Source organism: Leopardus geoffroyi, chromosome A2 (assembly GCF_018350155.1).
Source record: "Leopardus geoffroyi isolate Oge1 chromosome A2, O.geoffroyi_Oge1_pat1.0, whole genome shotgun sequence".
NCBI lineage: Eukaryota > Metazoa > Chordata > Mammalia > Carnivora > Felidae > Leopardus > Leopardus geoffroyi.
Window position 1 is genome coordinate 59,109,681 of NC_059331.1, and position 16,362 is coordinate 59,126,042.

At 43.4% G+C, this 16,362-nt stretch overlaps 1 protein-coding gene across 4 annotated transcripts in view; it reads right to left on the reverse strand.

Annotated features, from left to right (window-relative positions):
* Window positions 1-16,362, reverse strand: part of CHCHD6 (coiled-coil-helix-coiled-coil-helix domain containing 6) — a 250,270-nt gene that overhangs the window by 80,397 nt on the left and 153,511 nt on the right. Inside the window, exon 6 of one of the 4 annotated variants that reach the window (XM_045494038.1) lies at window positions 15,547-15,809. The exons of the other annotated variants lie outside the window; for them this stretch is intronic. Within the exon in view, the coding sequence (XP_045349994.1) occupies window positions 15,696-15,809 (114 nt within the window). The 3' untranslated portion in view covers window positions 15,547-15,695. Of the gene's footprint in view, window positions 1-15,546; window positions 15,810-16,362 lie in introns of those variants that run through there. 4 annotated transcript variants of the gene reach the window in all.

Sequence of the window (16,362 nt, forward strand, 5' to 3'; positions counted from 1 at the left end):
GCAGAGCCTGCCTGGAATTCTCTCTCCCGCTCTTTCTCTCTTTCCCCCTCTCTCTCTCAAAATAAATAAACTTAAAAACAAAAGGCTCCGGGAGAGAAGATAACTCAGAAGTCCCAAAGCACAAGACAGTAAGTCTACCAAACTGCATGGGGCAGGGCATGCTGCCTGATCTTGAACAAGAACACAGAACCTAACAGACTTCTTCCAAAGACCGTCCAGAAGTCTACTTATTGGAAAGTCCAACGTGACGGTGCGAGCGACCTTTTGTAACAGAGGCTGATATGTTTCCACTCAGGCATACAGCTTTATTTCTACAAAAGTCCATTAGTATTGGAGATTCTATTTTCAAAACAGAACGAGCATCAGCCATGGCGTTTAAATTGAGGTGTTTTAATAAATACGTTTAAAGGGTACTCCTAGAGCAAGCTTTTAAAGAAATCAATACAATGGGCAGCTCTCCCACCCTTAACTCGGATCGCTCGCATCTGATCTCTTGCCTGATTGCCAGCATCGCACTTACAGTGTTTCTCCCCACTCACTCTCAGTTTCGCTCAGAATTCAATTCCTCCCAGGTTTTCTGTCCCAGGACTTCGCATCTGGGCAGCACAGCCTTCAGCTTCTTTCTTGCAATTCTCCCATCCCCCATCCCCTGCTGACATCAGCCCTTCTAGGTTCTGACCCGCCCCAAGGCCCCGTCTCCTCATCTGGGGGCAGCCAGAGAGAACAGCAGTGGCAAAGCAACAGAGGACAATCCCCACTCATACTGTGTGTGCCATGAGGCGGCAACTTTCCCCATCACCCAAGGAGAAAACCTCTTTCTCTTTAGTGGCTGCTGACAACAGATGAGGTGCTGCTGGGGTTGACATCTTTAGATATATACCACCTTCCTGAAATGTCACAAAGTTTTCTTTACATTGCTTTCCAAAACAGTTCCTATCTTTTATTGCAAACAGTTACGTTTTGAATAAGAATCTTCACCCAAAGTATTTTTCAAACTGTGATTCAACTGATTGTGCCCTGTATGTTTTAAAATTAATTTCCACGAAGTGCTGGAATCTTCAAAAGGAGTCCAGACCGAGATGCAGAGACCAGGGATCTTAGCAAAACGGGGCTCTCAGTTCTCTCTGCCAAGAAGTGGAGGCAGCTAAAGAATGAGGGAACCGGGCTGGGCTGGGCTTCAAAGGAAGGAGAAGGAAATCTCAGGGCTCCCAGTACCTGGAGGTCACAGCTCTGATCAAAGGACAGTTTCTCAAAGGAGCTGGTAGGTTTGCCACGCCACCATGGAACAAGGGGTTCAAAACTCACCACTGTACGATGAAGCCGTGTTGGCTAGCATTATTCAACTGGCTCCGTCTAATCTGGACGCTCCTCTTTCCACAGGGAGAATGGTCCTGGGTTTGGGGCGTGAACTGGGCCTGGGAACATGTCCCAGCTTAGCCTCACATACTTGCCCCACAACATCCGGCCCCTTGTGGCCTCAGTCAGCAGGTGCTCACCAAGCAGCCCTTCTAGCTCACAAACTGAAAGGAGGACATGGGAACGGTGGACGCACAGGCTCCCATGGGGACCGCCACAGGGGGCAGATGGGCAGCAGTGTGGCCGGATTCACACTCCCCAAAGCACACTGACTCTTCTATTCAAAATTTGGGACTACAGCGGGACACAGAAATGCGGTGCTTTGTATTAAGTTTCCCAGCTGCTTGATATGTTGTGGGTTGAGACTTTTTTAAAAAAAGAAAATCAAAGGAGGAAAAGAGGGTTGGAAAAAAGGTAAAGGCCGCTCAACCACGCTTTCTAATCATCCCTTTCTGCACCCGCCTCTTTCATGGACCCTCTGCTACCCAAAATAATTTGAAACGAATCCAATTCCTATTGTCAATTCTCAGTGAGAACCCACAGAGAGGCTGAGCCTACTTTATTTTCTCCTTTCCTTCACACAGATGAATTTTCTTCATGGTTTGTCAACTCCTATGGATGCCAATTTCTAATTTTAGAACAGTTTCCAAATGTTGGTGGCTTCGTGGGGATAATATAGCTCAATGTATACGTAGTGTAAATTATTACCTATGTGAAAAATGATTCCCTCCTTTATGGAAAAAATTACTAATTGACTCAACTCGATATTAAGTACATAAAAGGTTCTTGCTAAGTGTTTACTAAAGGTTGCAAAAGACTCTCCAGGAAAGGATTTCATTTTTGCAGGATGTCACCTCATCTACAGGGGAGGGGATCACCTGCTATGAGCACCTACTGTATGCCAGCCCCAAAGTGCCTTTACATGGCTCATGCCATTTCACAGACAAAGAATCTGAGGCTTGTAACTGGAAAGTGAGCAAGCTAGGACTCAAATCCAGGGGTGTCCTGCCCAGGGGATGTGCTCTCCTCCGCCAGAGCATTTGCTTAAAAAACTTGATACAAAGACAAGTAACAGATTCAAATAAGTATTTTTCTCCTTTTAAAAAAACTATGCCCAGATGAGCTAAGACACAAACTCCACAAGAACAGAAGAGAAAATAAATCTGTAACCCATCAAAGCGTATTTGCTCTCCAAGCTGTGCAAATGCAAACAGGAAATGTCACAAGTACTGAAGAAATCTACGCAGGTTTTTAGCATAAGCCTAGTGTTTGGGGGCTTCAAAAAGGTATTTCTTAAAAGGTTCTATTTTCATATCCACAAATACAGCCCGACATATGTAGAGACAGCTAATGAGCAATATCGCATAAATAAAACAGGCTTGGAGTCAGAAAACTACAGCCCATGGGTCATGCTGGGCTTGGTGCCATTCTGTAACGTGGTCAAAGAAGGACGGAGGGTGATGGCCACAGCCAGCACACCAGTCTGAAATGTTCTGAGGGCGACTCAGAACACGGAAAAAAACAAATAAATAAATAAAAATAAGTTGTGAAAGGTTGCCGGTCCCCCACGAGCAGCACACCCTGATGCAGCACCCCGTAACAGCCTTCGGAGAGGCAGGGGCCATCTGCAGGAGTAGGAATGCCCCCAAGAGACAGTGGCCAGTATGATCAGGTCAGTCCTGGCTCTTCCAGAAACCCTGGGCATGTGATGTCGCCTCAGAAAGGTCCATGTTGCTCTTATATAAAATGGAGGTCACATCACTTCCCTACAGATTGCTGTGAGGAAAAAAGAAGATAATTTCTGATGTGTGTCTACTGTAGGGCCTGGCAATAGTAGGTGCTGAATGAATTGTAGCCATCATGATAATTACTATTACCAACAACTGACTTGTTAGAGAAGGTAATACATAAGCATCTGAAACAACGAACTGAAGAGTTGAGGCAGGGTCAGAGTTCACGTGAGAGGGACCTCTGTGATGGAGGGCCAAGGCCGCTAGCTCTGTCAGGGGACTGCCCACAGCACTTTGCTCTCAACGAAGCACTTGCAGCACCGATTCCACCCTGACGACAGCTGTGTGTGGCAGGCATCTGCAAGCACGAGCTCAGGATGCATGCGCACACCACCCCACCGCCACCGCCACCGCCACCAGCAGCAGCTAGCAGGAGACAGGGCTGAGGGGAGACCCAGGTTGAAATCTAGGAGCACTGCTCTTCCCACTCACTAATCCACACTGTCCCCTGGGTTGGGAGGGTGGCCATATCACATCCCTTCCTGCTACCTGCAGGCACTGAGCTCAGGTGGCGGAGCTCAGGGCTCTGAGGAGCACAGGGACAGAGAGTCCAAGGGAGATGGTGCTGGCCCTCCTGCCTGGCAGGTGCCTCCTTCCTCACAGGGGTGGGCTGGCAGACAGTTGAAGTTTAGAGGGGTACCTGGGGATGGGAGAGGCCGGACAAACACAGGGGCTTCTGAATCCCCCAGTGGCTCCCTATACCATTCAGGATTAAATCCCCAACTCCTAAGTCACACCCCGGGCCCTCCAGTCCAGTCTTAAGCCGCCCACTGCTTTCCTTAGATGTCCCACAGCCAGTTATAATTGAAGCTGCCCTTCCAGAAGATGCCACACTGTCCACACCTCTCGACCTCTGCTCCTCCCCGGAGCACCTGCCACTAGGCCTTTGCAACTCTCACAACCTACCTCACACGCAGATGACCAATACACTCAGGAACAGACTCTCAGCCCCAACATGACTTCCCAAAAGTGCAAATAAGACACATTTTGCCTATGAAACTGACAATGATAGAAGCAGTGCTACGCAGGCCCTTTCCCACACTGCTGGAGGAGGTGGGATCGATGGAGCCTTTCAGGAGGGCAATCTGGCAATGTGGATCAGCATTTTTAATGAGCATCTCTTCTCATAAGGAAACAGATCCGTGTAGAGAGACATATATTAAAAGATTTTTTTACTACAGCATTGTTTCTATGAGTAAAAAACTAGTAACCATTAGGAGGGGAGTAGTTAAATAAATTATGGTACCTCCAAAGAATAAAATACAATGCAGATTTTTTTTAAGTATGATAGAACATTACATACTACCAAGGAAAGATGGCCATGATGAAACATCTGCTTTTCTCTATATAACAGTTGAATATACACTTACATATGCCTACTACTCTACCTATACCTATATATGCCTACCACACACACACACACACAGAGGGGCAGGGGACAAGAGCAGAAGGAGGGAGGGTAGAAGGAATGAACTACACAAAGCAGATTATAAACTGCCTCTCAAGTCAAGAGTCTCCTACAGGAAACCTTCCTGGATTGCCCCAGGCTGTTTGTCCCTGAACGCCTCTCAGAACACTTTTCAAACCCCCTGTGTCAGTAAGCGATACCTCCAGGTCCCCATCAGATGGAGTGGCCAGTCTGAACAGACAGGGTCCGAGCCTTATGTGTCTGTAGTGCCCACCACACAGCCTGGCATATGATAAGAAGGACGGTGGATTGGATGGCTAACAGGAAAAGAATTCCCTAGTGCATAGTTCCCTGGATGAGCCCCAGCTGGGCCCTGTTCCCTTTGGCGAGGCACTTTTGTCGGGAGCTGCGGCACTGGCTCTCTGCCTGGACATAGAACTACTTCCTAACCCAAGCCAGAAATAGCCAGGCCTCCCTCACCTCTGAGTCCCCAGGGGCCCATCAGCATGGCCAATTCAGGCAGCAAGGCAGCGGATATTAATGTCTGGGTGTCCCAGACCCTAGGGCTCACTCGGAGGCTCGCCACTCAGCAAGCAGACCCGAGCCAGGCCAAGTCAGGCAGGCAGGGCGTGGCTGGGAGCAGACTGTGCAGGGGGTTATCCAAGCACCACCTTTGCCCAAACATGCCCGCTGCTGGCCTTATAACATTCCCGATTCCCCTGGAAGCATCTAAAGTTATTTCAGGTACAAAACATCAACCTTTCCGCAAGGTGGCCCCGAGAGGGAATTCAAAGGGATGGGATGGCCTTTTAAGGGGTAGGGAGGGTTCGGCACAGCGAGGCCCCCTCCAATTGGGTGGGATAGGGCATAGCACTCCTGTGGCACAGGTCAGCAGTGGGCTGCTGCGTGGGGTTCCCATGCCTCCAACCCCAGCCCACCCCCAGGCAGCAAAGGGAAAGATGTCTCCTACCCCTGTTCCTAGTTCTGAGGAGAAAATGGCAGGAGGGGGTGAGAGCCCATCCTGGGCATCCTTCCATTGGCGTGGCCAGCCTGCCTGCTCTGGGGCAAAGAGGCCTGACCACCATGCTCTAGACACCACTCCAGATTCAAGGTCTGACTGGGCTCTGCCCTCCTGGGGCAAGTGCGGGTCAGGGAGGAGCCTGGCTCTTGCAGCAGCTGAGGTGACAGAGTCACCTCCACGCGGACTGTACCACCCCGTCTCTCTGGCCACCATCCTCTCCGGTCTTTGTCTCTACAAAACAAACAGGATTATGCAACTTGGCGGCTGCCCTTCTAAGAATTTCCTTCCTAGAAGGGGGGTGGGGGGGTGGGGGAGTGTCTGTCAGTGGGCCACACTGACTCTTCAGACTCCAGGTGCATCACAGCTGGTACACGGTCACATGTGGGAGACACTTCTCCTTGACCAAAGGGCAGTGCTGATGGTGGCTTTTCTTTCCCTTTTTTTTCTTCTTCCTCTTCTTTTTAACACCCTTTTGTTTACTTTGATCTTCCTAGAAAGCTTATTTCTGGCATGTAGGGAGAGAGTTTGGGTGCAGGCTTACTTCTCCCCCGTGATTTTACAGATACCTCAGAGATATTGCAGGTTCCATTCCAGGTCAATAATGGCAATAAAGTCAAAGAAGTTTTCTGGTTTCCCAGTACATATGAAAGTTCTATTTATACTATACCGGAGTCTATTAAGTATGCAATAACATGAGGTCTAAAAAAAAAGTACATACCTTAATTTAAAAATACTTTATCCTTGGGACACCTGGGTGGCTCGTCAGTTAAGCGTCTGACTTCGGCTCAGGTCATGATCTCATAATTCGTAGGTTCAAGCCCCGTGTCGGGCTCTGTGCTGACAGCTCGGAGCCTGGAGCCTGCTTCGGATTCTGTGTCTCCCTCTCTCTCTGCACCTCCCCCTACTCGTGCTGTCTCTCTCTCTCTCTCTCTCTCAAAAATAAATAAAACACTAAAAAAATAAAAATAAATAAAAACATTTTATCTTTATTGCTAAAAAGTACTAACCTTCCGAGCTTTCAGCAAGTCGTCAGCACTGATCACAGATCACCATAACAAGTACGGTAATGAAAAAGTTTGAAATGTTGCAAGAATTACCAAAACGTGACACAAAATGCACAAATGCCCTTGGAAAAAACGGTGCCAACAGACTTCCTCGATGCAGGGTTCCCACCAACTTTCAACTGGTAAAGAACACAGTTACCTGCAGAGGGCAGTAAAATGAGGTGTTGTCTGTATTTTGAAACTTTTCAAACCTAAGCAACTTGGCAAGTAGCCTATCGCCCATGTACGCTTCACCTCAAGTCATTGCTCACTAGGTTGTGCCACATCTACACAACTACGTGTTGTCTCCAGCTACATCCACACACTCACACACACGCTTTTTGGCTGAAGCTAATTGCGCATGAGCTGCAGTCATCAATACTTCACCCCAAAAAACTTCGGCTGTATGTCCTGAGAACAAGGATGTTGATGTCTTGTGTCTGGAAACACAAACCACTCCCCACTCCCGCACCTGGGACACTGCACATCAACAGAATACTTTTCTAGTATAAGATCTACATTTGATTTTTTCCAACTGTCGCAAGAACGTCCCTACTCCCCCAACCCAGGATTCAACCGAGGATCACACGTTGGATTTGGTTGACGTGGTCCTTCACTCTCCTTTAATCTAAACTGGTCTCACCCTCTGATTGGCATTTCAGGATACTGACATTTTTGAAGAGTCCAGGGCAGCTGTTTTGAAGAATGTCCTTCACTTTGGATTTGTATGACTGTATCCTCATGATTGGATTTAGGTTAACATTCTCAGTAGAGAAATGACATAGGTAACGCAATGCCCTTCTCGGTGTGTCCCATTATTGGGGATAAGAAGTTATGGTGGTAACCACCTAGATTTCTCCAGTGTTAAAACAGGAGGTATTTTCTAAAGATAGCCTCACAAGTGTCTCCTGTCCACATGCTCTGTTTATAAGGTGATAGAAAACTCTTCCCACACTACAGTGAGATGGATATCCCTTCCTCAGACCATGGGTGGCACTCTATGCTTTAATCAATGGCATATGGTGAAACGGACACGATGTGACCTTGGAGGCTAGATGGTAAAATGCCTTGCATTTCTACTTCCTTTCTCAGGCCCCAGCTGCCATGCTGTGAGGAAGCCTAAAACAGCCACACTTAGAGACCACATGGAAACGGGTCTGCCCAGCCGAGGTCCTGAGAGTCAGCATCAACTTCCAGATGTAGGAGTGAAAGACAGTTCTAGATGATTCCAGCCCCCAGCCATGAAAACAGCCTTGGCCATCAAGTCACCCCCAGCCCTCACATCTTCCCAGATGAGGCCCAAGACCGTATGTAGCAGGGACAAGCTATTCTTATGCCCCCTCTGAACTTGACACCCAGAATCCATGATCATAATAGAGTGGTTGTTTTATGCTACTAAGTTTTGAGGTGATTTTTTAATTTAGGAATATACAACTGCAACCATATCCTTTCCCTTCCATAAGTAATAAGTAATCTGAGAAGTGATGTTATAAGACCATATGATTATCCAATTTCTCAACAGGCTTTCATCCAATAGTTTTATTTTTTTAATTTTTATTTATTATTTTTTATTTTATTATCTTTTTAATTTACATCCAAATTAGTTAGCATATAGTGCAACAATGATTAAGATTCCTTAATGCCCCTTACCCATTTAGCCCATCCCCCCCCCACAACCCCTCCAGTAACCCTGTTTGTTCTCCATATTTATGAGTCTCTTATGTTTTGCCCCCTCCCTGTTTTTATATTATTTTTGCTTCCCTTCCCTTATATTCATCTGTTTTGTCTCTTAAAGTCCTCATCTGAGTGAAGTCCTATGATATTTGTCTTTCTCTGACTAATTTCACTTAGCGTAATACCCCTAGTTCCATTCACGTAGTTGCAAAGGGCAAGATTTCATTCTTTTTGATTGCCAAGTAATACTCCATTGTATCTATATACCACATCTTCTTTATCCATTCATCCACTGATGGACACTTGGGCTCTTTCCATACTTTGGCTACTGTTGATAGTGCTGCTATAAACATGGGGGTGCATGTGGCCCTTTGAAACAGCACACCTGTATCCTGTGAATAAATGCCTAGTGGTGCAATTGCTGGGTCGTAGGATAGTTCTATTTTCAATTTTTTTTTTAACGTTTTTTTTATTTATTTTTGAGACAGAGAGAGACAGAGCATGAACGGGGGAGGGTCAGAGAGAGAGGGAGACACAGAATCGGAAGCAGGCTCCAGGCTCTGAGCCATCAGCCCAGAGCCTGATGCGGGGCTCGAACTCACGGACCGCGAGATCGTGACCTGGCTGAAGTCGGACGCTTAACCGACTGCGCCACCCAGGCGCCCCTATTTTCAATTTTTTAAGGAACTTCCATACTGTTTTCCAGAGTGGCTGTACCAGTTTGCACTCAGTAGTTTTAGATGAATTCATGAGTTTTACCTGAATTATTATTACAAGAGTGGCAACACTGATTGTTTATTATTCTTTCTATATGTATTAGTTGTCATTCTTAAAAACGGTTTTCTGTTCCTTATTCTCCTTTGGTTTCTATACATTTTTATATCGGTATGGACCTAGATTCTTTTTTTAAAATTCAATGTGTTATAACTCCATTTCTGTCATTACTCATTTTGTTGCTCAAACAAGATATTCCAAATTTGGCTAGTGGGATCTCTTTCAAGATGGCTCCTCTGTCCTAGGTAGATTCACATGCCCTCGTCATTTTTTAAACACATCTTTACTTTTTTACAAAGTAAGATGTTCTAGGCTCAGCTTGTCAACACCCTGCTCCATTCTTGGAACAGCCCATTTTCAAGGGACACTGGTTCCTTTCAGTTAGAAACGGTTATTTAGAAATCAAGATCTAGGAAAAAGGAGTGCTTACTGAGGTCTTTATTTTCGGGGTTCTCTCAGGGAACAGAGCTAAGAAGAATGCATTTCTTTAAAACCATGGGTTTGTGCTAATTCCTCTAATTTCAAAGCAATACCACAGGGCTCTAACTGTCCTCCCCCGTCCCGTGTTTGCACCTCCTTCTCCTCCAGGGAGAACTCTAGTTCCTCATAACATCAATGCTCATTTGTTCAGTCCTGTGATGCAAATAAAACAGTTTGGAACTGCCACACCAATTCCACTGCTGAAAACAAACCTACTACCTGAAGTTCAAGATTTCTCTTCTTCCTTAGAATACACTTCATTGAGGATGTACAGAGTACTCTATTTAAAAGTTACCCCGCTTTATTCATAATTAAATGGTTTATTCTGAGATAATTATAGATTTATAGGCAGAAGTTGGTAATAATACAGAAAAATCCATTTAGCTCTTCACCCAGTTTCTCCCAGTGTGAACACCCTGAATCACTATAGGACAACATCGCAACCAGGAAAGTGACACTGATGTAATCCAGTAGTCTTACTCAGGTTTCACTAGTTTTATATGCACTCATTTGCGCATATCCAGTTCTATGCAATTCTATCACACACATAGGTTCCACAGTGTGCCGCCATGTTTATAACCACACTCCCCTTCTTCTCTTCTACACCCACCTCCGATTTCCCTGACCCCTGGCAACCACTAACCTGTTCTCCATCTCTATAATTTTTTCATTTCAAAAATGTTATAGAAATGGAATCACACAATATTTAACCATGTGAACTGGGCTTTGTTTACTCAACCTAATTCCCTGGAGAGTCATCCAAGATTCATCTTTGTATCTTTTATTGCCAAGTAGTATTCTACGTATGGACATACCACCTTTGTTTATGATTCACCTGTTGAAGAGTATTTGGGTTGACTCCAGCTTTCGGCTATCATGAATAAAGCTTCGATTAACATTCACTTTGTATAAATGTTGTTTTTGCTTCTCTGGGATAAATGCCAAAGAGTGTAATCACAGGGTTTTACGGTAACTGCAAGCTTAGTTTTATAAGAAACTGCCAAACTATTTCCAGAGCAGTTGTACTATTTTACATTCCCACCAACAATGCATGAGTGACCTAGTTTTTCCACATACTCATCAGCATTTGGTGTTGACACTATTTTTAATTTTAGCTATCTGATAGGTAAGTAGTGATATCAAATTGTGGGTTTAATTGGCATATCTCTAGTGGCTAATGATGCTGAATATCTTTTCATGTGCTTATTTGCCATCTGTATATCCCCTTGGTTAATTTTCCTAATTGGATTGTTTTTTATTTATTTATTTAGCTGGTACAGTTTGCATGTTCCTTATTTTTCTAGATACCAGTCCTGTCTTTGCTATATGGTTTGCAAATATCTTCTCCCAGTCTGTAGTTTCTCTTTTCATCTTTTTACAGACTCTTTCACAGAATAAAAGTTTAAAATTTTGATGAGGTCCACTGTATCCTTTTTTTCCCTTTATGCATCATGGTGCATGGTGGTTTTAATTTCAGTTTCCAGATGTTGTTAGCATACAGGAATCTGTAATGCAATTAATTTTTGTCTGTTGTCTTGTGACCTTGATAAACTCACTTATTAGTTCTAGGAGGTTTTGTTTGTTTATGTGTTTGTGTGTGTGTGTGTGTGTGTGTGTGTGTGTGTGTGTTTAGAGTTCCTTAGGATTTTCTACGTAGATGACCATGTCTGCATGCACATAAGCACAGTTTATTTTTTCCTTTCTAATCCACATGGCTTTAATTTCTTTTTCTTGTCTTACTGCAGTGGTTACTGTCTTACCAGTGGCTTAACTCCAGGCTGTGCTTAAGTAAAAGTAGTGAAAGCAAATATCCTTGCCTTGTTCCTGATCTTAGGGGCAAAGCATTCACTATCTCATCATTACATAAGATGTTAGATATAGGGTTTTTTGGTACATGCTCTTCTTAACAAGTTAAGGTAGTTCCTTTCTATTCCTAATTTTCTGAGAGTTTTTATCATAAAGCGTACTGATTTTTGTCATGTACCTTTCTATATACATATATATATATATATATATACATATATATATATATATATACACATACACACACACACAAATATAACAATGTTATATTGTTTAAATAAACAATATTATATATGTGTTATATATTTGGTTTGCAAGTATTTGAGGATTTTTGTGTCTATGTTCATGAGAGATATATAGTTTCCTTTTGTTTTTGACTGGTTTGGTAATACTGTTTGTCAAAGTAATACTGGTCTCTCTTCTGGAAAAGAATATGTAAATTTGGTTTTAATTTTTCTTTAACTTTTTGGTAGAAATCTCCAGAGAAACCACTTGGGCATGGAATTTTCTTTTCCTAAGGTTTCAAATTCATGAAGTTAATTCCTTGAGTGGTTATAGAACTATTCAGGCTATCAATTTCATCCTGGTTGTTTTAGTAGTTTGTGGTTTTCCAGGAATTGGTACATTTCTTCTGTGTTGTCAAATTTATGAGCATAAAGGGGTCTGTAGTATTACCTTATTCTCCTCTAATGGCTGTGTTGGAGTCTGCAGGGATGTAACCTGTCTCTCTGATACTGGTGATTCACGTCTTCTCTATTTTTGTCAGTCTTGCTGGCCGTTTATTAATTTTATTAATTTTTTTTCCAAGAACCAGCTTTTTCTTTCATTAATTCTCTCTACTGTTTTCCTGTTTCAGTTACATTGATTTCTGTTCTTATCTTTATTATTTCCTTCCTTCTGCTTGCTTTGGCTTTATTTTATTCTTCTTCTAGTTTCTTGAGATAAAACCTTTAATTTGAAACTTTTCTTCTTTTCTAATGTAAGTATTCACTGCTGTGAATTTCCCTTTTACCTACTTGAACTATATCCTGCATATTTTGATATGCTGATTTCAGTTCTTTTAAGCTCGTTAAGATTTGTTTTATGGCCTCCGATATAGTCTTGGTTCCATACGTGCTTGAAAAAAATACGCATTCTGTGATCGTTGGAGTGTTCTTTGTATGTCAATTAGATTCTATTGGTTAGTTGCATCGTTTAGGAATTTTACATCCTTGATGATTTTGTTTAGTACTTCTAACATTTGAGCTCTGATGTCCTCCCTACCGTTATTTTAAGCTTGTGTATTTCTCCTTTCAGACCTACAGTTTTTGCTTCAAGTATTTTAAGATTCTGTTCTTTGGTGCATATACATTTAGGATTGCTATGTCTTCTTGGCAAAGCGATCCTTTTACCCTCATATCATGTCCTTCCTTGCGTCCAGAAATTTTCTTGGTTCTTAAGTACTTTATTTGATATTAATATAGCCACTCCAACGTTTTTTGGATCAATGTTTCTATGACATATCTTTTTTTCTACACATTTACTTTCAACCTATGTCACTGCATTTCTAATACACAGCCGTGTGTGTGTGTGTGTGTGTGTGTGTGTGTGTGTGTGTGTGTGTGTGTGTGTGAAATCTATTCTGGCATCCTCTGCCTTTCAATTGGTATATTTAAACTGTTTACCTTTAAGGTTATTATTGCCACATGAAAGCTTAGGTCTACTGAAACCTTAAGTAGTGCTACTTATGACTACTTAAAGCTTAAGTAATTGCATGTTAAAGCTTAAGTCACTGCATTATGTTTTCTGATTGTCCACTGTTTCTCATTCTCCATTTCTTTTCTTGCCTCCCTATGGGTTAAACATTTCATAGGATTCCATGTTGATTTACTAATAGTGCTTTTGAGTATATTGCTTCCTAAAATTCCCTTAGTGGTTACACTGAGCATTATAATGTACACATGTAACTTACCATAATCTACAGGTATCAATGCTCTACAATTTACAATATGGTATGGAAGCCTTACTTCCATGTAGGTTCTTTTTAACACCTTAGCTTTGAGCATATTTCTTCTACATACATTTGCCTCACACCAGATGGTGTTAATTTTTTGTTTCGACCATCAAATGTGATTTTAAAAACTCACGAGAAGGATAATCTACTGTATTTATCCATAGTTTTGTTTTTTCCATTGTTAGTTCTTTCTTCTTTATGTTCCAAGATTATTTCTTTTATCATTTTATTTCTGTTTGAAGAACTTACTTTAGCCATTCTTTTTTTTAAGATTTTTAAGCAATCTCTACACCCAACATGGGGTTTGAACTCACAACCCTGAGACCAAGAGTTGCACACTCTGCCAATTGAGACAGCCAAGAGCCCGAATTTAGCGATTCTTTATGGGTAGATTGGCTGGCAACAAACTCTCTTGGTTTTCTGTAATCTGAGAATGTCTTTATTTTCTCTTCATTCTAAAGGATAGTTTTTCCAGGTATAGAAATCATGGTTATGAATTTTTTTCTTTCAGTACTTGAAAAATATGCCACTTCCTTCTGGCTTCATAGCTTTAAATGAGACTCCACTGTCATTCAAACTGGTGTTACCTTGTAAGGAATACATTGGTTTTCTCTGATTGCTTTCAAGATTCTTCTGTCCTCACTTTTTACAAGTTTCATCATTATGGCTCTAGGTGTGTATTTCTTTAGATTTGTCTTCTTTGGAATTTGCTCAGCTTCTTGAATCAGAGCCTTTATTGTGCTATTCTGGTCTGCTTGCTTCATCAGAGGCCACAGGGGCTCTCATTGATCCCTGTTGGTGTTGCCTGTGGGGGCAGAAAGTGCCTCTCCCAGGCTGTGGGGACAAAGAGTACTTCCTTGCCACCCACTTGTTGACATTCCTGGCCTAAGGAAGGAAGTACCTTATTTCCTCACCAGCCAGGGATCTGTCCTGCCAGCATCAGGCCTCTCGGTGTCTCCAGGTAGTGGAAGAAAGTCTCTGACCTACAGTACACAAGGACCACTGCTCCAGTAACTTGTGGCAGGATGTCCCCTGCTGGTGCCAGCAGGCTGCCAGTGTCTCTAGGTGGGAGAAAGGATTCTCTGGTCCACAGGACAAAGAATGCTTCCCAGACCAGGACTTCCTAGCAACCTGGCATCTCCAGGTAGGGGAAAGGAGATTTTGACTGACTGGACAAAGAGTGCTCCCAGTCTGGGCCACTTGTGGCAGGATGCCCCTGCTGGTGCTGTTGAACCACTGGGGTCTCTGGGTGGAAGAAGAGGGTCTCTGGCCCATAGGGAAGGAGAGTGCTTCCTGGGGCCACTCATCAGTGGTACTCCTGCTTGGTCTCCCTCGCTGAGGCCACTGGGCCTACCCAGTATGGCTGACAGGACTCCCTGCCAATCTGGTGAAAGGACAAGTCTACCTGGGCAGTTGTCTGCCATAGGTCAGGGGCTGAAGATACTGACCTTGGGTTGTTCTCTGTCACTGGCTGGGACAATCAGGGGACACCTAGGCTGCTGTGTTGACCCTCTACTCCAAGAGTCCCTAGCCAGTGTCCCTTCCTCTCCCTAGCTTTCAGACTTCTCCCATGGTTGCCTCTCCATTTATTTAAGAGTGCATAATTGTACCTAGTGAGAAGGAGCAAGGAGAAATGAGTCTAGCCATCTTGTCCACACTAGAAGTCCCCTCAAATTAACACTGTTCCTCTGTGTGGAGTGGCATCTACCTGATAGACAGCCAGGCTCATTTATTTCTGTCGTTATTAATTTTTCACTCCATCTTTGTTTATGCAATTGTCAAAGAAGCAACACACTACTATGGTTCACAAGTCGACTATACATAAAAGGCACATTTGGAGACGTCACATCCCCTTCCGTCTTCTCGGCCCATTTCCATTCACCCGCTATGGGTAACGATCTCATTAGTTTCTGATTTACCCTTCCGGAGTTTCTTTTTGAAAACTAAGGAGATTCAGGGGCACCTGGGGGCTCAGTCAGGTCAACATCTAACTCTTGGTTTCTGCTCAGGTCATGATCTCATGGTTCGTGAGTTTGAGCCCTACATCGAGCTCTGCACTGACAGCAAGTATGGAGCCTGCTTGGGGTTCTCTCTCTCCCTCTCTCTCTGTTCTTCCCCCACTCGTGCTTTCACTCTCTCTTTCAAAACAAACTTCAAAAAAAATTTTTTTTAAAGAAAACTAAGGAAATTCATACATTTCTACTTCTTTTTCTTATTTAAGCAGAGGCTTGATTTTGGCCTCAGAATCCCAGTCAGCAGTTGACTGTTCTAGCCCAGCGACTTAAAATCTTCATCACGTGGATGCCCCTCCTATAAGAAGCCCTTCGGATGCCTCCCTGACTCCATGTACCCTTCACATTCCTCCGTTTGTTGATTCGTGGGTCTGCTTTCCTTCTTTAAATTCTACTGATGCAGCTTTCCTCATAATCCTTACTCTCCCTTCAATCACGAACATATTGGAGTCGATCTAAAAGAAAACAGGGGTGTTTACCTTAATGGAATAAACGTATTCTGTCAGGGTTTGCTGTAAAATGAATTCCTGTGAAGCGAATCCCAGTTTCCAATGCATATTCCAGTACAGTAGGGGGGACGTGGTCACAGGACATAATTAATACCATATTTAAAGGAGCTGCCTACATTTTTAAGATCACATATTCATGAGGGAAGTGCGATATTTTCAATAAAACACTGCTGACAAAACACAACATGTTAACAATTATACTTCACCACACTTTTTTAAATGTCACAAAATACAAATACCAGAAATGACAACACAACACTGTCACAGCTCTGGCAGACTAATCTGTTACCTCATACACAGTTCCCACGTATGGGCAAACATCCCGGGTCTTGGCAATTGAGCTCAGTTTCTTCTAACTAGACTCAGAAGCCTTCACACTAACTCTACTCCCAGATACCTCTGCTGTGGCTTCTGTATCACTTGAACCCACCAGGCCCCTTTCCAGGCGCCTCCCACTCACAATGGCAGTTATGTGTGCTTCCGGATCCTGGGGTTGGTG